Below are 24,730 nucleotides of genomic sequence, written 5' to 3'. Positions count from 1 at the left end.
ACGCGAGCAAGTGTGTGATATCACCATTATTTAACTCGGAGCCTGAGGTGAGAAGGCGCCGACTGGGGCCAAGCGGGAGAGCCTCCGCACATCAAGGGTGTGTTAACGACCCCGGCACGTGGTCCTGAGAGGTTTGGGAGTTAAGTGGCTGAACTGGGAAGTTCCAGACCACCGGCCCAGGCGGATAAACGGAGGCCTGAGCAGCACAAAAGGAATGAATCTGCAATATCATTGGTGCTCCTCATGTCCGGAAGGCTGTTGCTAAGGGAGAGGTGGAAGCAGGCAGCCGGGGAAAGATGTGAGTGGAATATAACGGGCAGTGCGGCCTGTGGCACTGCAAGTTCAGTTTATTCTATGGACTTCTCACTGCCCCTTCGAACACTGCACTCCTCAATACAGCAGAGCCTCTCGTTCGCTTTTCCTTTTGCATTCTGATCAGCAGTTATTTTTCTCTTCTGCATTAACCCAATTTTTTGAGGACATGGCACAGCATTCCTAAAATGTCTGCACACAATCCAGCCTTCAGCCCCCGTGAACACAGGGTGGAAATGAGACCAGAATCTAGATGTTCTGCTTCAGATGCCGCGATCTCTGTGCTATTTTTCTCTCTCTTTTGTTTGATCGGTCAGTACTTTGCATTGGCAGTGTAAAAAGCTGCACTTTCACTAATGGAAAGTGTGATGTCTGTGAATAAAGCAGTTATATTTTGGTGCTTAAAATTGAGGGATGGTTTGCTTTCAGTATATTTCAAGTTGCAGCCCTGAGTGATACCTCGAGCATCTTCCCTTACAACTTGCTTAACTGTGTCGATTTATAAGGTACAGAGTGTGGGGATGGAAGGGGGGGTTTGAAAGAAAACGGCATGTTCCAGTGATCACAAGAGCTTTGGGTGAAAAAGACACTTTTACCCATTTTTCCAGAATAGCCCCACCCTACTGTCCTACCATTTGCAAAATTGAGCTGCTTGTTAAGGTGCAGTTTGCTTTTGTCCACAGGGCCCAGGTTGATCTGGGAATTTTGTCTGTTCTGCTAATCCTCAGCCATTCTGCTACGTGAAGTATACTCACAGTGTTAGGATGGTCGTGGGAAGAGGGGGAGAGAGAAATAATAATCCTTGCATTTGATATAGCGCCTTATCACATCATTGAGATATCTCAAAGCGCTTCACAGATGTACTGTAAAGTGAATTGACTGTGTATTTTATGGATGAAACGCGAGGAGAGAGAGAATCGGGGAAGCTCTTGAGAGATTTGACATTGCAAAGCAGCCACTAGCAATGGAAATCCCTACGTTGTTTGGAAGGAGGCTGCTGGGCCGAGAGAGAAAGAAGACGCTTGGGTTAGAATGCATTGTACATTTTGTGTTATTATTCCGACTTCTCTAGGGGAATAGATGGCAGCAACATTTAGAAAACCATTCTGACCATTGTTTTCAAATTGATTCTAATGCTTGAATAAATCGCTCCCCTGTGCCAAATCAAATTTAAAAGATCAAGTTCAATTGTGAAAATTCTTGTATGTTTTGAAGCCTTTTATTAATGATTCCTTTTCCTCCTGAAGTGAAAGCAACATCTCCTGGTTGTGGCCGAGGTGCTCCCAGTGTCATAATACTTTAAGAATGCAGTACGTCCTTTGACCATTGGATTTTCCACACACAACATGGTTTGCTTATTTTATTGGGTATCAAAAGGCTTTCAGTGTTGCAAGTCTGTACTGGGGAGATTTCGCTGGTTACAGCAGTAGCAATAGGCTATTGAATGGAATACTTCTGCCAATTCAATTTATTTTCTCCTTATAATTCACATCCCTCTGACCAGTGTCCCATTCCTCAATCAGTGCTGCTCTCTTAGGCAAGCTTTGTTTTTGTTAATTTACAGACCATTAATGTAGACTAGAAACCATAAAGGTCGAAGTTACACCCCCATTCTGTTTTTTACCCAACTTATTATCCAGTCCCACAGTTGCTCTGGGTTCCTGTGTTATTTAGTTTAACTAGAACTCTCATCAGTGTGAAAGTTCAAGTAGATGTGTCCTATACAGATCCACCACCATGCTTTTCTAATGAACTTGAAGGCAAGACTGTTGATCAACTAGGATCTTCCCCTTATAAATTAATTCAAAAATATAAAAAAATAATTCACTCACTAAATTTATAATAAATCCTGCAATTAATTTTAAGATGTCCAGCTGATGGAAAAGACTCCATGTAAGGATTATTATTGCTTTTCAGCAGAATTCTCAAAATTTGTCAGAGTGAACCTCCCTAAGCTAAGAAAAAAAATCAGTTGTGCTTCCCCGTACTTTACTAAGACAACACAAAGAACTGATAATCTTGTACTTTATAGGAATACGAGTAACAAAGTAGATTCAGATTGGGCCTTGCTGTCGGTCCGCATTCCCGGTTGTCACGGGGATTAGTTGTCGGGACGCCGTTTTGCGAGGACGTGGGACCAATCAATCCCTTGAAACCTGAGACCGTTGGGAGGTCTACAAATAGCGCCAGCCCAGGGAGGCACAGAACCTCTGGCACAGCACTCCTCCAGTTCTACCAGTTCGAATAGTTTCCATTCTTTACCTGGTATAGGTCGTTGGGCCTATGGCTACATAAGCAGGACTTGTTGCCCTTCTTGTACCCATTTACCATGTGCCAGTGTGAGATACTTTGCCTCTTGCCATAATTGTTTCATGGCTGGGTTAGGCGAAAATCAGCTTTTGTGCAAATCTGCTTTGTATCAAAAACAGTCACTACACTTAACCGTAAGTTCCAGTGAAGCGTTCGAGATATTTCGCCATCATAAAGATCTGTTTTAAAAAAAAATGCAACTTCTTGATTGTTTGTTTTACTGTGCTCTTGGCCCTTGTCATCTCGTGATACTCTGTAAAGGCTGGAGCTGTGGCAGATGTGCTGAGCGGGCCCTAGTTCTTAATCAGGATGGAACTGCCTTGAGGCGGAGCCGTCTTAAGGTGCCCCATGTCACAGTCTAGCAGGTCTGACAGAAAATGATTATGCTAGATTATCATTGATCACACCCAGAGTTGCAGATTAAAGTTTAAAAACAACTTAAAAGGAAACCTCCCTCTCCTGACTGGTTCTATCTAAAACCCTTCAATTAATGTATTTAAAGATCCTGGTGGTTCCTTACAGAATAGTGAGTGGAATAGTTGGTTCAGTTTGTGGATCAGTTATTTCCTGAAATAGGCACTAGTTGGATTCTGCAAAATATCAACTCAGGATTGGGAGATCCACTCCAGGAAAGGCGGTCAGGGATGACTGTGCGTTTGTGTATATGTGTGTGTGTGTGTGTGTGGGGCTGGGGTAAGAGTTTCCTTTTTAAAAACAACTTGATGCTGTGATGGCAGGACAGTGTGATGGGTATCCATGGGACGTCTGTTTAGCAGCTCTTTGCTTCTTGTGTATATCACAGTATCAGAGCAAAAGTCTGTAATGGCTGACTTTAATCAGTTTAAACAGCCTAGTTGATTTAGAACTACTGTAAAAACCTCACTTAATGGGCTGGTGGTCACAGCTTAGCATTAACTTTTTCAGACCTGGTCCATTCTTGATGGGCAGAGGTTGGGGTGCTACATTTTGTCTCATCTGCGCTAAGCGTAAAAAGAACCTGTCAGGGGTTTTGTTCCACTGTTGATCCTTACATTTGATATAGCGCCTTAACGCGTCTCAAAGCGCTTCACAGAATATACTGTAAAGTGAATTAACTGTATATTTTGTGGGTGAGATATTGTCCTGCAGGAAAACCCATGAGGGTGAAGCTACAGAGGGTTAGGGGTGAGTGTTGACCTGTACCCAGCATGAGTCAGGATTTTAAGAGAAGAAAATTGGCAAAAAAAGTAAACACTGCTGAATTTAGTTTGAAAGTTCTGACTAAAATGCACAGGAAGTGCCTTGTTTTTCTCCCCGCAGCTCCTTAATCAGGCTTTGTTCGTTGCAATTCTCTTGACGAGTAAACCACAGACTCTCCTCATGCATGAACCTTCATTCTCAAACTGAGTTTGGTGGTGACAAACCACTTCCCATAGAAAGCAAAAGCTCATTTCTCCCCCCCGACAGAACAAAAGGGAAAAATCACTCTTTATAGTTCTTTGAAATTTTCAAGATTTTCAATTTACAAGTATTTAAGTATGCAGAGGCTGAACTTACTTAGTAAATACTTGGGCACCTTTATGTATTGCCAGACTACACAGTCAAATATTACTTTGATCATTCAGTTCACATTAATTTTTAACATCAACCGAGGCCTGATCTGACAACAGCTATCAAACAGCAGATATCCTGACACCCGTTGTCTGATCAATTGCAATAATTGTGTTCAAAACACAGATATAGAAATCTAATCTTCTCAAGTCTTGACCTTTGTTGTCCTTTTGTGAAAGTAATGACGTTATAATATAACGTATAATACAGGGCGAAACCTTAGGCAAGTTTCCTTACTCCACACGCCTCTGTTTACCTAGCAGTAAGTAGGGACCCGGTTGTTAGTTGATTGGCGGATTGATTTCCGGGTGTAATAATCCTCTAAAAATTATATGTATATAATGTAAATAAAAAATATATATAATAATTTGGACATTCAATCCATGACTGTTTGTGGGAGACTGCTGTGCGCAATTGGCTGCCGCACTTAGCCCACAAAATATACAGTGAATTCACTCTACAGTAAATTCTGTGAAGCGCTTTAAGACGTCTCAAAGACGTGATAAGACGCTATATCAAATGCAAGGATTATTATACTTTTTTTAAAAAAAGCTCTCTGCTAGAGAAAAAAAAATACCTAGGGTGCGTTCTCCCTTCATTATAACCAGTTTCTGAGTATTTTGGATTGACTGCATTCTACTTGTACCGGTGGTTTTGAATTGGTTATTTAGTTGTTTAGTCACTTTCCACATGACCGAGGATGACTGGATTTTATTTTAGTGGCAATGATCGCATGCTGCGCTTTTTTTTAATCCATGACCCAACGGCCTGTTTTTCTCTCCAGTGTGTGCACTAACTTGAGCCTGAGACGCGGGTGGGCAGTCTGAGCTCAGGCCTTCCCACAGCATTGGCTGATTGGAATGCCGAGATTCACATCTACATTCAGCAATCTGGCACTTTGCATTGTGCTTCCTTGTGCTGTAAACCAGCGTACGAATTATAACTGAAGTATTGTATGGTTTTCTGAACACGAGGTATGTTCTTAGGGCAATCGCCCATAGTATTCCAGGTAGCGCTATTCATTCTCTGTTGCAGGAACTTATTTTTGCCTTTTGTGTTTAAGACACTGCTGTTCTTCCTGTTGGACAGTGTGTGTCTCTGAACCTGGTCATTCTACAACCCTTCGAGAATTACTTGCGGATGCTGGACGTTGCCTGTGCTTTGGTTTGGTGACATTGGCTGGAATGAAATTTCTCGCTCTTTGTCTCTTTCACATTGTCGGATGTCTGAAAGTGTGATTGAAAAGATGGGTCCTAAAGTTGGGTTTAAAAATGGAGATGGGGGGGGTGGGGATCGGTGGAGGTAAAAGGACTTCATGGTGGCATACCAGAGAGGCGCAGAATGGCTGAAGGCTCCCCCACAATTAGTGGGGCAGATCGGAACAGGCAGGTTGCTGTTAGCTGATTGACAGGTGGCATGGTTGCAGGAGTTCACAGAGATAGGGTGGGACAAAGCCGTGGAGGGATTTCAAAGTGAGGATGAGGATCTTGAATTCAATCCTTGGTCATGATGAGGATCTCAGCAGCCTGGGAGCAGAGACAGTTGAGAAGGTGAAGGAAAGCTGAGTGAATAAGAGCCTAGATGTAGGGCTGATGGGCAGGCGAACATGGTAGCCAAATTGCACACAGGAATGTTCCACAAACAGCTGTGAAATGAATGCATAATCTTATTTGGGGATTGTTGGCCGGGACATCAGGAAAAACTCCCTCCTCATTTCGAATACTGCAATGGATTTTCAACATCCGCATGAACATGCAGAAAGGACCTCTGTTTAACGTCTCATCCAAAGGAAAGCATCTCCCGACAATGCAGCACACCCCCAGCACTGCATTGTAGTATCAGATTAGACCATGTGAGTACATGTCCTGACGTGGGATTTGAACCCACAACCTTCTGACTCTAAGGCAAGAGTGCTACCTCTGGGCCAAGCTGACACAGAAAAGTTCTAGCACCTATTTATGAGGTGGAGTGAGTACTCATGCAGGCCTGTGCCACAGGTGAGGTGGTGGTTGGAAGGCAAACAGTTGAGCCTCAGCCTTTAACCTCAGCAAATGCACTCTCTTTACAAATATTCACAAGCCAGGCTTCAGTTAATGCTTGTGTGCGCCTACTCTATGCTCATGCAGACAAGCAACAGGGATCTAAAAAACACAGAGCATTGGAAACCTGGCTTCAGTCTGGAGAGGATGATGAGAGCATAATTGCAGAATTGTCAGACATCTCCTTAAAATATAGAGGTATTTAAAGCTACCACCCCCATAGTAACTATAAAACATCACGACTGAACAAGTACTGTGCTCTCTCTGTGCTGAAATCTATCTCCCTCTGGGAGGACACTTTGGTGCCATTGGTAAGCTATGAGTTTGATCCCCACATCAAGACTTAAACTCATTGTTTAGGTTGGTTCAATACTGAGGGAGCCCTACTTTGTCGGAGACACTGTGCTTTAAATGAGAAGTTAAATTAAGTTCCCATCTACTAATTCAGGTGGATGAAGAGCAGGGAGATCTCCTATCCAATATTCCTTTTGCTTCCAAATTTAACAAAACCACCTCATTCGTGTTTGTTGGACATTGCGAGCACAGATTAAGTGCTACGGAAGTCAGTACACTTGAGAATAATACATTGTGTGAAGAAGCACTTTGAGACAGGATGCAAAAACAAATATTTGTTTGAACATGGTTACATCATCTCTTCAAAATTCATTTTGCACAAAAGTCCTGGCAGCCTTGGAGTACGCAAAATCCCTTTGTGGGAACTCGCACACTTTGTACAGATAGTTTGAATAGCTTACTAGAGGTCAGTAAATCGTAGAAAATAAAATCCCCAGTGGAATAGTTTAAAAAATCCCCAGTGGAACAGTTATAGATTTTTCTCTTTTCAAACTGGTGTCTGTAAACTGTTTTGAACTGTATCACACAGGGCAAAGTACTAGTGGTTACAGGTCCATCACTGCTAATCACAGGCCTGGGAGCAATTTGAGGTGTTGAATGAGAGCAGGACACAAGTAAAATACCGGTTCATGTTGTGTGTTTTTTCTCTCTCTCTTGTGTATGTGTGTATGTACTGCTTTTTCGCCCACATAATATACAGTCAATTCACTTTACAATATATTCTGTGAAGCAATTTTGAGACGACTCGAAGATATGATAAGGCGCTAAATCAAATGCAAGGATTATTATTATTTCTAACTTATACTAGAAAATATAGAACGTACCACAGCTTATCCTATTGAGAATTGTAATAGTTTTTTTTTGAATAAAAGCTCCACATATAATAATAATAATAATAATCCTTGCATTTGATATAGCGCTTTTCACGTCGGGAGGACGTCCCAAAGCGCTTCACAGAACACACTGTAAAGTGAATTGACTGTATATTTGTGGGCGAACGCGGCAGCCAATTGCGCACAGCAATGTCCCACAAACAGTCGTGGATTGAAAATGACCAATTTATTATTGTTTTTGGTTTTGGAGGGATTATTATTAGGCGTGTGGAGTAAGGAAACTTGCCCAAGGTTTCGCCCTGCCTGGAATTGAACTCAGGTCTCTAGCTTGCAAAGCGAGTGCTCAACCACTGAGCTACAGGACTCCATATGATTTTGGAACAAGTAAATTAAGAGGTTTTTCCTTCCAACTTCCCTTTTGTTCATGATTTGATTTGTACAGTGTCTGGTTTTTACACTTGCCTGCAGGTTAAAGCTGAAAGGAAATTTAGTAAAAGTATGGGAAGGGTGTTCTTTTTGTTGGTTGATGAGCATTCAGTTTTCCAGCTTAAAGTGGATCGTGCTCTCACTCGCGTGCTAAGAGGAAGGAGGAGAGTTGAACCACATCTCCACTGTTTTCCCTACATTTTCCTAAACCTAAATAACTTCTGCTCTTTATTTCTCAATGAGAATAGATTCCACCCATTCATTTACGATCATTATGGTCATAAGCCCTTTCCAAATCCTCTTTTTTCTTGGAGTCAGCCGGGTGTCTGACACATGCGGAGACTTCTTTGTTTGTAAAGTGATTGAACAAACCCTGGCCAGTTCTTCCTGCCAGAACTCACCAGCCCTTCCTTGTTCTGTCGAGTCACCACCTGGGAGTTTGTACAGTTTCTGTTTGCCTTGACAACTGCTGCCGTACAAAGTGAGAAGACTAAATGTTTGTGCTCTCACACCCAAATCTCCTTCCTCCTGAACCTTATTTCACGTTACACCCCGTGTCTGCATAATCAAAGTTGCTGTTTTTAGCACAAGTACACATATCTTACATTTCTTGGTGTTAAATGTTGTGTTTCTTCATCTGGGTCTTTTTAAATAAACCGGTCTCCTCACAATTTAGCGTCTTCCACAAGTCCAGACACTTACTGCGATACATGTAGGTATCATTTTAATTGGGTTTTTAATGAATGCTCTGAACAGCTAGATCCCAGCATTTTCATTTTCTTCTACTTCCTGTTCTCCAGCCATCTAATAGAACTCACACCATCTCTGATTAATGAGCCGTCACCTTAGTCGCATCTTCTATGAAGGACTTCATCAAACACTTGGTGGAAGTCCAGTTATAGAACATCCTCACCTTAACCTGGATGGCAACCCTCAGATAATACCAAAGTATTTAAATCCAAGCTGCTGTTCATAACAACAAAACAACTTGCATTTATATAGCACCCTCCATGCAAGGTAGCATCCTGGAGCGCCTGACCGTGGCAGAGCCTGACGCTGAGCTGGGGATGGTGACCATACGCACAGTCGAAGAGGAATGATCTGAAAATGGTGGCAGAAGGATTGAACAAGAGAGTTTTGGGGTGTAGTGGCTGAAAGCACAGCCGCCGGTGATGGAAAGGACGAGAGACATGCAGAAGGCCTGAGCCAGGCTGCGGATAAGCAGGTCAGCGAGGTAGGGAAGTGCCAGGGTGTGTAGGGTTAGCTTGGATTTATTGTCATTCTGCTTGCTGGATGCTCTTGACATTCTTACCCTAGAATCAAAATTAGTCCTTGCTCACCATAAAGTTATCTTACACGTCCAGTTTTGTCTGTACCAGTATTATTCAGCTTGAGCTTCTTCCTCTCTAGCCATGGTACACCTTTCTGTAGTTAATCATGCAAGCATGGTATTGAAAGGTCATGAATGGTCATCAATACATTTTAAGACCATTTCATGAATCTTAAGCTTTAGTCTTATCTGTAACTTTTCATGTCGCTGAAATTACATGATCCCATAATGCTGTGTCATTGCTATAAGTTTACACCCTAAACACGGGCTTGTGATAACAGTTTCTGAGTAATACAAGATCTGGCTTTATTAGAGGCATCTTTCGTATTAATATTATAGTCAACCATAGAACATTCGTATTGAGTATCAGTTAGCTCCTGGCACTCGTGTGACCCATGTTGCCTAGACTTAACATCATTGCGAAGACCCTTGAGAATGCCCTCCTGATGCGAAAACGCAATATCAAATGTAAAGGTCATTAATCAACTCAGTGGAGTCCATTACCTATTATTGTGAAGCCTAATCCATTGCTTATGAACCAAAAATATAACATAACTTATCAGGTGCGACTTTTCACTGGAACTTTCTTGCAGTGCCTCTGATGAAAGATCGACTTGAAACATTCTTTTTTTCATTCACATGCTGATTTGACCTACTTGTACTTCCAGCAATTTCTGCTTTTTATTTCTGATTTGCAGTGTTTTGCAGTTTACCTTTTTGTGGCAACCAGTATGATCCTTGCTGGCTCAGCACTTCTGCTTCACTGCAGTTAAAATTAAGGGCCGCTGCTCTGGAGTTGACCCTTACTTTGCTGAATAAACCAATCCTACACAGTCGGAGACACAAATCCAGCGATTAATAGCCATTATGTGCAGCAATAATCTGGATAAATGTTCTCAGTTCACCAGCTCCCTTCCCATTGAAGAATGGTGCTGAAAGCAGGAGAATTACTGGAATGGACAGGCCGTTAGCATTGAGTACAAGCCTCCCACAATTCCATATGTGTGATATTTGTGCTCGTGAACACGCAAGTCAATCCAGCTGAAAATCCACACCTGATAAGTTATATTATATTTCACTTGTGTACATCCCCAAGCACAGGCATCTGATTTTAATGTGCTTCCTGATGCCCCAATCAAAACTGTATATACATGTCAACCTTTGTGTTCAAATAAAGAGCACCTCTGAATCTATACAGATGGACATGGAGAGTCCAAATGAGCCACCTTCAATTGGTGAGAAGCTACAGTATTAAAGAGAGTAAAGCAACCCTTTACCTCTGAACACACACACAGTGCAGATTGACATGTGGGCCATTTTATCCTGTCCTCCCATCTTCCCCCACCTCCGAAGCTACTTCATTCATCATGTCTAGGCTATCGCATATTAGCTAGTCAGCATTTCTTCATTTAAATCTGTGCTGTGCAAATAGAACTCAAAATGATTTCCATGGAAGCCAGTTTCTGCATCTGACTGCGCTACACTTGCACTGCCTGGATAGGTTCTTTGATGTTTACTTGAATATTGTGGAGCTGAGTTTGAGTACAGGCAATGATCCTTGTGATATCTGAGACTATAGTTAGCACTATAAATACATAAATAATAAATATAAATATATTTATATATATATTTATATATATAGTTAATGTGAGTGAGTGGCAATATGGCCTTCCTGTTCACTAGTACAGTAGTAAGCAAATTTAATGCATATTTCAGTTCCATAATGTTGAGAGAGATTATTCCTCCGCCTCCTCCTGAAACTGTGATTCATCCTATGTTGAGTATAGACCTCCAGCACCTTGCCCCAAGTGTCTGTTGCTATTTATGTGTGAGTGTAAGCATGAGCAGGCATCTGAGGCTGTTCTTGTCCCCACCTACACATACCAGTGCAAGGCAGCTTGTCAGCAATCCAGAGAAGGAACCAAGAGTGATTAAAACTATGTTTTGTCTCTTTTTTGACACCCAGCCCAGGAGGCGCCAAGGCTAATTGCAGCATTTCCCGCTGGCACCTTAGCTAAGGTCGGTTAATTATTGGTTAATAGACCAGGGATTGAACCCAGAGCATTCCTGGTCTGTGGGACTCATGTCATATTGTAATTACTATGTAAAAATAGAAACCTAGATCCTGTGTATCAATGTGGTTCACGCATTATTGACCTGAGTTAGGAAAGGGGAAGAACGCAAAGACCATTAGGTTGGCTTGAACACTGCAGCCACAGAGATGCTCACAAACCTGGCCACTCATTCTCTGGAACAGGAACAAAATATAATCAAAGCAATAAAACAGACCCCCCATCATCAAATTTGAACCAAACTGTTCGGAAACTTGCCGAGAAGTTATGATATGTTTACCTATCAGAATGAAGCTGAGGTATGAGCTAACAGGGTATCGAGAGGTAGCTGGATGGTGTTGCATCTTTTCACAATTTCTGAAGCGAGTGGATTGACGATCTGGGTGACCGAAAGCAACCGGGCTTGTTCAAGGACTGAGTACGCAGCTCAACTAACGCTGGATCAGCTATCCTCACTAGGTGACCATAACAAGTACAGAGATCGCTCCAGAGAATTCAGCCAAGATAGTCAAAACCTGCATTTTGTTTTTGTAGGATGGCGGGAAGAGAGAGAGAGAGACCAGTAGACATGGTAATGCATCCAAGTCTCAGGTGGTCTTTACATTTTTTTAAAAAAAGTAGACTTTCTGATTTTGGGGGAAAAAAAGTGGGGGGGGGTGAGGGGCGAAGAGAGGAGATTATCCTCTTCCAGTTTGCCCAGGTGTTTCTCCTGGAGTTTTCGAGCCTGCTTTGGGAGAGGAGGGTGTTAATACTGAGAAGGAAGTGCTTATTTCCGTGATTGTTAAAGCGGGTCAGACCTGAAAACCTGGAGTATGTCAGACAATAGTGTCTGGAAATGTGATTCATTAAGGGCACAGGGCACTATTCTTTGGTCTGAATTATACTTGTTTAATCGGCATTGAATCCAGCACATTGTTCCCAGCTGCAAGGAGTGAAATGTGGTGTGTGTGAGCTGAGCTTTCGACTCCCAAGGATGTTCGTGGGCTCCTGCAGTAAACATCCAACACAATGACTGCTATTTCCCTGCGTTATGCTTCAAATGTAGTCTGTGAGACTCCGGTTTTCTGAGTCTTTCAGAATATTTGGAGCAATTTTTCCCCTTCCACTCAAACCAAATATAATACAGAGGAAAATGAGTTTGGTGCCAAAGTAAAGATCTCTCCTGCTAAATGATCCTGTGGCAAGAAGTGTATTGTGGCTTTGATTTACTGTTCTAAGGATCTGGTGTGTGTGTTTTCTTAGAATACCGTGTGTCCTTGATCAAATTCCCCAAGGATCATGCTGGGCTTACGCCCCTGGTTATTAATGCTACGCAATCAATCTTCCACAGTAATACCAGTTGACAGAAATGCAGCCTGCCCTATGGGCCCACGTATAAAACCAGTGACATCATCGTGTTTTTAAATTGTTTTTTTTAGGTTGACGGGATCCGTTAGAGGCGGCCTACTTCACAATTTAGTCATCATGTATTCGCTAATAGGAAACTGAGATAACGTTTAAATATGGTGTGTTGCTGCCGTGAGTGAACCAACCTTCCCTAAGGACATGCGGCAGCGTCCAGTGCATTCTTGAACAATTTGGTGGTTTCTGAGGTTCCGTGCAATACTTACACATTGGAATATTGATAAAGTGCAAATGGCCATAAAGCCAGTGTGTTCTGATATCCCTGCAGTTTCCAATGTAGGTTAGAGTGAGGGGCCCAGGCCTTCCAGACAGATACCCTATGTTGTACGTATCATACTGCTGACTGTGTATTACATCATGTATTTGACCAATACAAAGGCATGCATGCATATGTGTGAAAACCACAGTCTGACCTCCCATACTCGTGGTTGTGCATAAGCCCTGGTCAACAAGTTTAATAGTTGTTCACCTCAGCTGCTCGAGGCACTTAATCTCTTTTGCCTGCACAAATAGTTACTACCCTCAACAGCAATGGCCTGTGAAATACTTTGAAACGTTTTGACATGTGCTATTAAGAAATACAAGTTTGTTCATTCTCCATGAAAACTAAGAAGTGCATAACTGCACAGATACAGGAAAAACACCCCTCTCCCCCTTTCCTTAAGTGGTTAGAGATTGGTGACTCGCCAATAGCTACTGATATTGCTTATGTTTAGGTTACACATCTGTCTGCTGTGTGTGCTCCCTGGCAGACTTCTTTAAATCTGTTCTGGAACATGTTGTACAATGGAGGCTGTCAATTAAAAGCTTGAGTTATACCCATTAATGACCACATTACAAAAGTTGTTTGAACAATCTAAGTTTGAATTTTCAGCGCACAGCATTTTAGGTTTTTTTTAGACGATCGGGGAGGGTGGGGGGTGAGGAGGGATGGGCGTTCAGACTAAGCTGTTTATCTGTTGGCTCAAACACTGGCGACATTAGCTGGACCGCTTATTATTAAATATCTATCTGCTTATGCTGTGTGTGAGAATGTAACAGCAGCTCTGGCAGGGTTGTCATCAGCAACCTCAAGTAAACATTGGGCAGTGGTTATTGGGGAGGACAGTGCTGGTTGTCTTGGAGTACGGTAGTGCCTTAGGGAGGAGGACTTGCTAAATGTGCTGCAAAAAACACTCTGGTGTTGTGAAGGCAACTTCCTCCTAGGGTGAGACTGAACCATTGCCTTCTAGGGAACTGCAGTGAAACAACTGTGTGCTATCCTCTCAGCACATAACAGCACACCAGTACAGTAAGCTTGCTACACCAAGCTGCACCCCCAACCTCCCACCCTTCTCTCATCTTTCTCTCTCCTGGGTGTGGTATGTGTGTGCAATCTCACCAGAGACGAGAATAGGATAAGGAGAAATTTCAGCTCGTTTTTTAACCCACTGGAAATGTTTCTCCAGAGTCTCATCCCCTTCCCCCATATTGTGCTTTAGCTATTTTTGAATACTGGCTGACGGCCGGAGCGTGTCGTAGCAATCCTTTGAAATTGTTCTTCTGGTCTTTAATGTGGAAGTTCATTGGGCAATCACTCTGTGTCACCCAAGGCAAAATCAGCTTAGAGTGAGTGCTGCACAGCTACGCACTCTTGGGTGGGGAGGTGTGTGGCATGATATCCTGCCGTGCTAGCCGGTCGCTTGTGGCTGGCCTAGCCTACAGGAAGTGTATTGCTTGCTAAAAATACTTAACTTTGTGTGAATCAATGATTATGTGGAGTCCTGTAGCTCAGTGGCTAGAGCACTCGCTTTGCAAGTGAGAGACCCGAGTTCAATTCCAGGCAGAGGGCGAAACCTTGGGCAAGTTTCCTTACTCCACACACCTAATAATAATCCCTCCAAAACCAAAAACAATAATAAATCGGTTATTTTCAATAATGACTGTTTGTGGGACATTGCTGTGCGCAATTGGCTGCCGCGTTCGCCCACAAATATAGTCAATTCACTTTACAGTGTGTTCTGTGAAGCGCTTTGGGACGTCCTCCCAACGTGAAAAGCGCTATATCAAATGCAAGGATTATTATTATTATTATTATGTCAGCACCCATTGATGTTCTGGTGAAGGGTTTGAGCTTGATAGTGCAAGGTGGGGGGGCCATCACACTGAAATCTGATGTATAGATATATGAACCATGCTGTGGTTGATTTTTACCACCTCCCAAAGTACCTCCCTCCCTCATTGACATTCTTGTTTTGTCAAAAAGAAAATGGCTCTGCAAAGGTGAGTTTGTTTTATTTCTCTTCTGGGATGAAGTGCTTGTTACCTGGCAGTGTTGCAGTGTGACCTCACAGAAGGGCGTCGGAGGATTTGTGTTGTCGTCACTTGTGGTTTAAGGAGGTGCCTCGCGTGGTTAGATTGCCGAGAAGTTATCTTTTGCTTCATTGCATCATCTCCACTCCCGGAATGGACACACAGGCAGGTTTAAACGAAAGTAGGAATTCTGGATGTTAAAAAAGAGAAATGAGTGAATAGTTTTTGGAGGTAACTGTCAGGTCAAGGGCACTGTTATTGCCTATAGAGAGAGAATTTTGCAGGTGTTTCATTCCTGATTCCTCTTACTGTGACTTATGGGTGAAGTGGTAATGTCTCCCACTTGCAAATAAGCTCCTGATAGCTGATGTGTAAAGAATGGCCACTTGGCAAGGAACCAGAGGATAGTTCCTGATGTTTGAATTGGACCATGCCTTCAGGCTTGGATGTGATGCCCACAAACTGTTAAATCTCCTTGCAAAATCACTGTATGAGGTCACACATGAAGGAAAGACACAACCAGGGCTGGTATCTGTGGAACTGTTTAACCAAAAGAGATCGTAGTTTCAAGGGAGAAGAGCAGGAAGGGAGGAAAAATAACCCTACATCTACACTAAATAAATCTTCAATCATAGGAGGTGATGTGATGGGCCATAAGAAAAGGCCTTGCACTACAGTAGAACAACAATAACAACAACAAGATTTAATTTATAGAGCGCCTTTCACGTCGGGAGGACGTCCCAAGGCGCTGGACAGTTGGGTCAGGACCCGAGCAGGGGGGGAACTGGTTAGGGTGAGGGGAGGGAAGGGAGGGAGCGAGGAGAGAGTAGAGAGTCGAGAGGGGAGCTGAAGGCACGGTCAAAGAGAAAGAAAGGTCTTGAGACCGGCCTTGAAGGAGGAAAGGGAGGAAGCGGCGAAGGCACTGGGGGATGGAGTTCCAGAGCCACTTACTTCCAGAACCTCAGGAGTGAGGGCTGTTCATTATTCAAGTCACTTTTTCAGTCTGTTTTCTTCATTTGAACCTTATGGTGACCAAAAACTTGAAGTCACAAATAAAGGCAAAGCAGGCTGGTCTATTAACTGCCCTTAATAATGAGTTTTCACTTCAGAAAGTTTACAATCTTAATTGTTTGTGGCTAGTTGCCTAAAGTCTGCATGTCTGAAAGGCAATGAGTGACCAGAATGGGGCATTTCCTAGATGACGATCGTGCTTGTGGTTAACAAACACAGCTTTACTGAAGCTGTCAAATCATTTCCATATAAGCACTGTCACCGAATTCATTTGAGCGGTGAAACTCTATTTAGATGTATTGTTTCAGGGTCCTGAGATTAAGAGCTGGTTGAGTTAGGATAGTGGGGAAACTTTTAAAGGCTTCATTTCATAGCTAACAGAAGGACTCAAGATAAGCATCTTTTATCCCCATCACCCTTTGGCTCTCGAGGTGGGAGCATCTTTACATTGCAGGGAGGACACTGAACGGAGAGGGACATAAAGCATAAAAGTAGCAGGTCATCGGTTCTTAAAACCTGTTCATTGTTCAGGTTAGTCCCTGTAAAATGCACTCTGTTGTGGATGTCCTTTCATTAGACAACAGCTAAACCATGGACATTTTGAAGTGGAGCAGGAAATTCACGAAAAACCTTGAATTGGTCATTTTGTTTGTGGTCTAACGCTGACTCGCATTAGCTGCCACATTTGCCTACAAATCAATCGTTATTTTATTTATTATCTATTTCATTTCTGTGTTCCTTTTCACCTTTTTTTTCCCTCTTCCTCACCCCGAAAAGTTCCCCATCCAAACCCCCCCTCCCACCCCCGCAAACACCGATTCTAAACTAGAGAAAAACGTACAACTCACACACACTGGGCTAATTGACTTCCTAAACATGGTTGTTTCCTGATTAGCATGTGATTATCTCTATGCTCTTATTCTCATCATCTTCAGTCGTGTTCCTAATCAGATATTGATCCAGCTCTCTCTAAATGTGTTAAATGTGTTAATGGACACGTTAACTGTTTTATCCACATGCCTATAAATTTGTGCCTCTACCTCAATTCACAGGATATTATTGTAAAGTGTAGTGACTGTGTATTTTGTAGGTGAACGTGGCAGCCAATTTGTGCACGTTTGGCACAACGTGCACAAATGTCCCACAAATAATAATAATTGTAATAATCCTTTCATTTGATATAGCACTTTTCATGTCTCCTAGACGTCTCAAAGCGCTTCACAGAATATGCTGTATCCATGACACCAGAAGAATCTCCCTTCTCTTTTCGAATAGTGCCATGGAAAATGTAAAATCCTCCTCAGTTTAACATCTCCTCATCCAAAGGACAGCGCCTCCAACAATGCAGCGGTGTGTACCCCCAGCGTTACATTGGAGTCTCAGCCTAGAATATTGGAGTTCAGAGTCTCGATTTGGGGCTTGAGTCCACAAACCTCTGACTCAGAGGCACGAGTGCTACCCCTGAGCCAGACTGAAACCAAAAGGAGATGGGAGTTTTTCTTGATCCGTTTCCACAGGAGGTGAAGTCTGACATTTTCTACTTTCCTCCTCACTTCTGGGCATCTAAGTATCTTCAGTAAGCTCCACCAGCTCTGTGATGGCAATCTTGGCTGTCGGTACCTTTTGTGACTGCACGGGGCACAGCCAGCCCTCTTAAAGCTTTGTCCTCAGTAATTACCATCGAAACTACAAAACTGAAATCGAGAATAATGGGAAGCCGAGATGCAGCATTTATCCTGTCTCTTAACTCTATGCATCTCAGCGTGATTCTGTCAGTGTGTTACCTCAGTCAGCGCTGTAAGGTGAAATCTCTCCCTGGAATCCAGTGTTCCAGCCCTGTACGCTTACAAAGTCTGAGGTTCTGTAAACCTGCGTCAAAATACTGATATTAAGACATTTTCTCTCTCCCCCATTGTTGTGGAGGCACAGTACACATTTCACAGTTCTGAACTCATCAGCCTCTAGGAGATGCCAGGGCCAAGGTAACCAAACCAGTGTTTGTCTTTCATGCCCTGAGCACAGTACAGAGATGCAGGCGAGGTCAAACTGCAAAGCTGATGCTTGGTAAATATTTTGAAGTTTCCATAGTCCAGCTATTGCATAACAGCAGATAATTAGATCAGGATGTTTGCATGAGCACAGCCAAGTACACTTCATGCTGGAACAGTGTCTTGCTGCCATGTGAACAGAGACAGAAAATTCAAATTACTCGCATCCAGTGGGAGTTACTTGGCAAGACCATTCTCCGAAGCTTCAAAAACATATGGATTTAAAGGTTTGTCATCTACTCGTATTTTGCTGCAATATAATACTTTTTTTTTTCTGCATTGTTGAAAGATGTTACCCACTCCAGATGTCGGGTAAGCCCGGTTCGAGGCCCCTAGCTCAGTTCTTCCCTTTCTTGCACAAGAATTACAATAACAGTTTGCATTTACATAGTGTCTTCACTTAGAGAAACGCCTCAAATGCTTTACAGACGTCGCTGGACTCCAAGCAGGGGGGAGGAGGTAGGTGAGCGAAGCACGGTCAAAGAGCTAGGTTTCCAGGTAGCTTTTGAAAACTAGTAGAGGGTGGGGAGCTTAGTGGCTGAAGATTTGGCCGTTGATGATGTGAAGCTGAACTGAACACAGTGGCCGAGCAGAGGTTGGAGATCGCTGGGGTAGGGAGGAATGAGGGCATGGAGAGATTTGTAAGATGTGGTAATTTGAGAGTGAGTGAGGCCTGGCGAAAAGGCATGTTGTTTTGTCTGGGTAAGGATGGAGGTGACTGAGGTTTCGATGCGCTGAATCATGACGATGTGGAGCTGGGATGTATGTTGGTGGAGCCTGGCGAGCAGGAGATTTATATTAAAAAAATCGAGTTTGGAGGTGATGACAGCATGAATAAATGAATCGGCAGTGTTGGGTGTGAGATGGGAATAGAGGCAGGTGATGTAGTGAAGATGCAGAAAAGCGATCTTGCTCAGGGACTGGATGTGAGAAAGGAAAGAGTTCAGGATCGAACGCCAAAGATGCCCACTGGTTCAGTGAGTTTGTGAAAGAGTTTAGGAAGATTGAGGAGGTCTGAGGCAAGGACTCATTGCCATTGCTGTTTTCAATCTTTGTCCAGGATCCCCTAAAGATACCTGCTGGGATTTGATCGAATCAGCTATCCGCTTGCTGGCTTCCAAGCCTGATGAGGTGAAGGAGTTTAGTTAACAACAGTAGAAATGAGTCGCCAACCCAAAGTGCTTTAGCTTCAACTGTGTGTGCTGATTCAGCTCTGACGTTATATCATCTCTTACTATTATTTCTCAAACAGAAAAAAAAGATTAAAGGTCAGAAATTAAAGTTGACAACTCCTTAAGTTTGACCTTTGAAAAGCTGACCGAGTAACAGCCCTTGAAGGAAAAATGACACGATTGATGAAATACACTGTGCATTTCCCGGAAGGCCTTCCAGGGTCAGACTGGTGACTTTGAGTGTTAGGCAGTGCAAGTTGAAATGATTCCAACCTTCAATAGAAGGCTGTAAAGTTAGTAACCTCTAGTAGCTTAGAGGAAATGCTATATGATGCTTTTGGTCTATATGTGGCTAATCGGTGGTTATCCAGTAACAGCAAAGAGACTGGATTTAATTCTCCTGAGGTATGATGAAGCCAGTGACTGGATTCTCTCCTGGCCCTCTACTCTAATGTATCTTTCATTTGGTATTTACCTGAAGCATGGGTTGAAGCAAGATATCTTATGATTATGCCAAGACTGCACAGTAACCCATTCCTGTTACTGTGCACAGAGATGCGCTTAGTTTTATGTCCAGTTCCTTTAGATCTAGCAATCTGTTTGGCCAACCTTTAACAGGATTAATAATAATAATGATCCTGTCCTTCTCACCTAACTATCAACTGAGTCAGGCTCAAACCTAGATTACTGGTGTTCCACTTGGAGAATTTCTATTCTCAATCTGATTCTAGGAGTCTCTCTGCACCCCATCCCTGCATTAGAGGCAGAGCTCATTTTATGAAGCTGTAATCCACCAGGTTAAGAGCCTCGCTTCCCACTCATCGGGAGGAGGAACATATAAACCCTGCCACAAATAGAGCTGAAATTGTAGAGGAAGCCAGACTGGAGAGGGGAGGATTTGCAGGAGGAACTAAACTCTGTTGAATGAAGAGGATGGGAGTGTTCTAGGAAGCGACTGTGTGCTTTGGCATCCTGCTTTGTCCAACTGAGTGAATGGATGAAAGGATTAACTTCAAGAAAAAGAAATCCATTAAACCACTGTTCAGGCCCAATTACAAGTCTCTTAAGGTACTGCTTCCTCTCCATACCTTTCTATTTACAGCTACAGTGTCTGAACATGCTGATCTTGAACTAGAGGGTCGGCTTAATTTCAGCCTTGGTCCCCTATTCCAGAATAGGTTTACTTTTCACACTCTAGCCATACGGTGGACAGATTAGCCCATGGGCCTTACACACATCGTGCCGGACATTTTATACTCATTTCTTCGAGTGCCGCACTTTCTCAGTTCTCCCCGCACTGTCTGAGTACAGGTGGAATCACAAATTTGAATGAATTAATCCAGTCCGAGGGATCGCAAGAGTTTTGTTAACACAGCCCTATGATTTATAATATAAGTAATAATAATAATCCCTGCATTTGATATAGCGCCTTATCACGTCTTTGAGACGTTTCAAAGCACTTCACAGAATATATTGCAAAGTGAATTGACTGTATACTTTGTGGGCGAAACACAGCAGCCAGTTGCACACAACAGTGTCTCACAAACAGTCGTGGATTGAAGTGACCAATTTTTTTTGGAAGGAATTATTTCCCCGATTTATAGCGCGTTGCCACTGACTGCAATGGTAATAATTGCTGTCCTGTGAACTTCTTACACAGTACTACATTGTTGACGGAACAGTACAGAGGAAATGTGCACCCGGATTGGAATGTACTGTTTCCTGAGCCCTCTCCCTGGGCAGTGGATTTGTTGACACACACTGGTATCAAGTGGAGTGGTTAGGGTGTGGGGAGGTTTTATTAATGTCACCCTATACCAGTGCTCCATTGCCGTAGCTAATGAGTACTAATTTGGTCAGGAGATATATTTAGCGACTGTGAAGAGCAATTGTATTGGGCCGTGTAATCGGACACCTTTCATCGTCCTGTGACTGGACTCATACATACACTAAGGCTACATTAAGTTTCCTTACTCCACACGCCTCTGTTAACCTAGCAGTAAGTGGAAACCTAGTTATTACTCGATTGTCGGATTGCTTTCCGGGGGTAATCGTTCATTCAGAAAAATAAAATAATAGTTCGGTTACTTACGTGTAGAAGACGTGAAAAGCGCTATATTAAATGCAAGGATTATTATTATTATTGTTGCTTAATCCACGACTGTTTGTGGGACACTGCTGTACGCAATTGGCTGCCACGTTTCGCCAACAAAACAGTCAATTCACTTTACAGTATATTCTGTGAAGCTCTTTGAGACATCTAAAAGACGAGAAAAGGTGCTGTATCAAATGCAAGTATTATTATTATTAATGTCTTCAGTTTGGTTAACAGTAGAGAGTGCTGCAGCATGTTCCCAAGTCCATTCAGGAGGCTGGCTGGCAGTTTTTGCCCATTCTCAACTTGTGCAGCCTCATTGCCTGCAAAAAGCTCTCCGATAGACACACTGCTCATATGTAGCCTGATGGAGCAACTGTACAAGGACCTATTAGGCCAAAATCAGACGTAACCTGGAATGTTTTGACTGCCTCTTAAAGAACTGGCAAATGACTTTGATTCAGTTCTTGTGGACATTATTTTCATAGAATATATAATTCTAAATAATCCTTACAATTGATATAGCGCCTAATAATGTCTTAAAATGCTTCACAAAATTCTTATTGTAAAGGTGGTGACTGTGTTTGTAGGTGAACAGGGCAGCCAATTTGTGCACAGCAATTTTCATAAACGGCCATGAATTGAATGACAATTTATCTGGGGGATAATTAGCCAGAACCACAGAATACCTGGGTTACTTCACTTGACCTCACATTTCAATGCTTCTGGGCTTTTGTTCAACAATACTTATTGTACAAAATGATGTGTTTTCAACTTGATTGTTTGTTCAGGGACTGGGTGTATCAGGGACCTGTTACCTTCCTGTTCTGCTCTGAATGTGCAATATTGTGCAGTATTGGTTGCTTTTAAATTTGTGAAACCACATGAAATTGAGCAACAACAAATAATAAATTGCATTTTTATAGAGCCTTCCACGTCGCAAGGAAGTCCCAAGGAGCTAGACAGACAAGGGTTTGCACCTGAGCTGCGGGCTGGAGTCAAGAGGGGTGGAAGGCAAGGGTGGTGGTGGGAAGATTACCAAAGGCGCGGTCAAAGAGGAATGTCTTGAGACAGGCTTTGAAGGGGCAAGGCGTGGAGCAGTTGTTTGAAGTGTAACACTAGATTTTGTTTTGCCTGCAGAACAGTGGAGAGGTTACTGGGTCTGCAACTCCTCACAATGAGACTCAAACTGCACAGTACAACCGTTTCTGCTAGTGGCTTACTGTAACTGGCACTGTGACGTAAACCGATGACTGGGAAATTCTTGCTTTAAGACAACTTCAAACTTCATTGTATTTTTCGTATTGCCTGGCAAAGTGTTTCACGACAGCAGCAGGTTTATAAACTGATTGCATACAGTGATCGTTCAATCCGGTCGGGACAGGATTTAGCTTTTCTGGTCAGTGTGTTGAGTTAGTTTGCTTGTAGCCTGGCTGAAGGACCCTGGTTTTTGGTTGCACCGTATGAACATGATAACAGTGAGTTGGAACAAATAATCACAACAGAGGGAGAGAATGGGAGATTATCAGCTCAGCCACATTGATAATGTGACAGAGAATTCCTGGTGCTTGGTGGCTGTTGCACACATGTGGTACCACATGTCTGGCGTGACTTTAAGTTCCTGATTCCTGGAATAACATCCCGTTCTTTGCAGAGTTTAGTATCATTCCCTGAGCGGTTGGAGGCCGTAACTACTGCTGGAGCTGCTCTGTCCAGCTGTAGCAGGGATGAAAAGGCAGCTTCAGCTTTCATCGCATCCAAGTTAGTCGTAGCCAACTCTCAGGATTTCCCAGCTCTTCCCTCACAAGCTAAACTCTGCCTTAACCCGTGTTTTACAGGTTGGGACAAACATTCATATGGTTACCATGGAGACGACGGACACTCCTTCTGCTCCTCAGGTACAGGGCAGCCATACGGCCCGACCTTCACTACAGGAGACGTCATTGGGTGCTGCGTTAACCTCATAAACAACACCTGCTTCTACACAAAGAATGGCCACAGCCTAGGTAAGCAGCCGCACATTACTGCAGGGGAGCTATCCCTGTGGAATTTCATTAGAAATTCATCACGTCTTGAAGCTGAGTGAGTTTTGTGTAACGCTGACGTGTTTTCCTTTTTTATGCCTTTCATAGGCAACGTAGCTTTCTAGCACTTGTAAGTAAAGCACCACTGTCTTTGTTGATTTTTTAAAAAAAAAGTTGAGCGTCCACTTGTTCAAAGAGTGCAGTTGAATAGGTATAATGGTGACACTATCACTGTTCAGTCAGCTCACCATAGGTACACTGCACTGTAACCCTTTTGGCAGAATCATTTGTTCCAAGGTTTAGGGTAAATTGACCCATTCACCATCTGTTTTAAACTTGTATCTCTGGGCTGTCACATAATGATGGTGGAGGTGCGAGTGGCTTGGGCTGTCTGGCAGGCTGTGTGGAACAGAACAGCACTGATCCAGCGTGTGGACTATATTCCCTCCTTCCATCTGCCACTCGTGCAATGTGTTGTTCTGCTCTTGTGGTTCATAACCCCGGTCTATATCCCCACTAGCCTCATAACACTTGGATACCAATTCCCCACCTAATGAAGTGTCCCCATTCAGATGAGGACAAATGAAGGAATAAGATGCCATTAAGGGCTTCAATTCAGCTTTGCAATTCAGGTCATTGAAAATGCATCAAGAAATGCATTTTCGAACACTAGTCTTTTTCAAATAAAAATGTGTTTGCATAACTGAATATTGTCAGGGAATTTGCATTTACTCAAACTGTAGAAATCTTGAGCCTTCAGAACAGTCAACATTTAAAGTACAATAACTGCTTGTTGTTTTGTAGATTAAATTCTTCTCATCTTTCTGACTGCAATGCTTCATTAGGTTGGGAACTGGTGTCTTTCCCATTACAAGTCTCAATGGGGATAAAGGATGGGTATTAAAGAAATTATATGCACACAGAATAATGGATGGATAAATTAATTAATTCACGCAGCAAGGATTTCTTTTGTATGCACAACATGTATGCTCGTGAACAGATAAGTGGTTGCTGATGGCTTGGTGTCAAGTATATCAGAGACTGAGATCAGAGCAGATCTGGTTTAGGACCTTCTTTTAATCCACCCTCGATGTTTTCATAAACTGTGATATTTTTCACCCTCGATGATGTACTGAAGTAATTTTCCTGGCTCCAAGTGAGATTGGCCTTTTGGGAGCAAGCCACCTAGCAGACTAATGTTTCCCACAACCAGTTTCGAGCCAGCTGACCCCTCTCAGCAATGTTTTCTATTACCTGCCAAGAGAAGAGCAAAGAGAGAACATTCCCTCAACAAGTGTCTCTAATCCCTGTGCTGTGCCTCCGCTTGGGAAATCTGAGTGTTCACATTTTGCTTCAAGTAGTACCTTGGAGAGGGCTCCAGGTTAATTTGTCAACATGCCAGACAGTTTGGAAATGTG

The 24,730-nt window shown here is 42.9% G+C and overlaps 1 protein-coding gene across 2 annotated transcripts in view; it reads left to right on the top strand.

The window, feature by feature from the left end:
• ranbp10 (RAN binding protein 10) overlaps nt 1-24,730 on the top strand; it is a 57,264-nt gene that overhangs the window by 17,817 nt on the left and 14,717 nt on the right. For both annotated transcript variants that reach the window (XM_007889523.2, XM_042340225.1), the window contains one exon: nt 23,127-23,294. In XM_007889523.2, coding sequence (XP_007887714.1) covers nt 23,127-23,294 — 168 coding nt within the window. The remainder of the gene's footprint in view (nt 1-23,126; nt 23,295-24,730) is intronic.

The sequence above is a fragment of the Callorhinchus milii genome, unplaced genomic scaffold (assembly GCF_018977255.1).
Source record: "Callorhinchus milii isolate IMCB2004 unplaced genomic scaffold, IMCB_Cmil_1.0 Scaffold14, whole genome shotgun sequence".
Classification (NCBI taxonomy): Eukaryota; Metazoa; Chordata; class Chondrichthyes; order Chimaeriformes; family Callorhinchidae; genus Callorhinchus; species Callorhinchus milii.
Note: the sequence above shows the minus strand (reverse complement) of the source record. Positions and strands in the feature narration are given on the sequence as shown.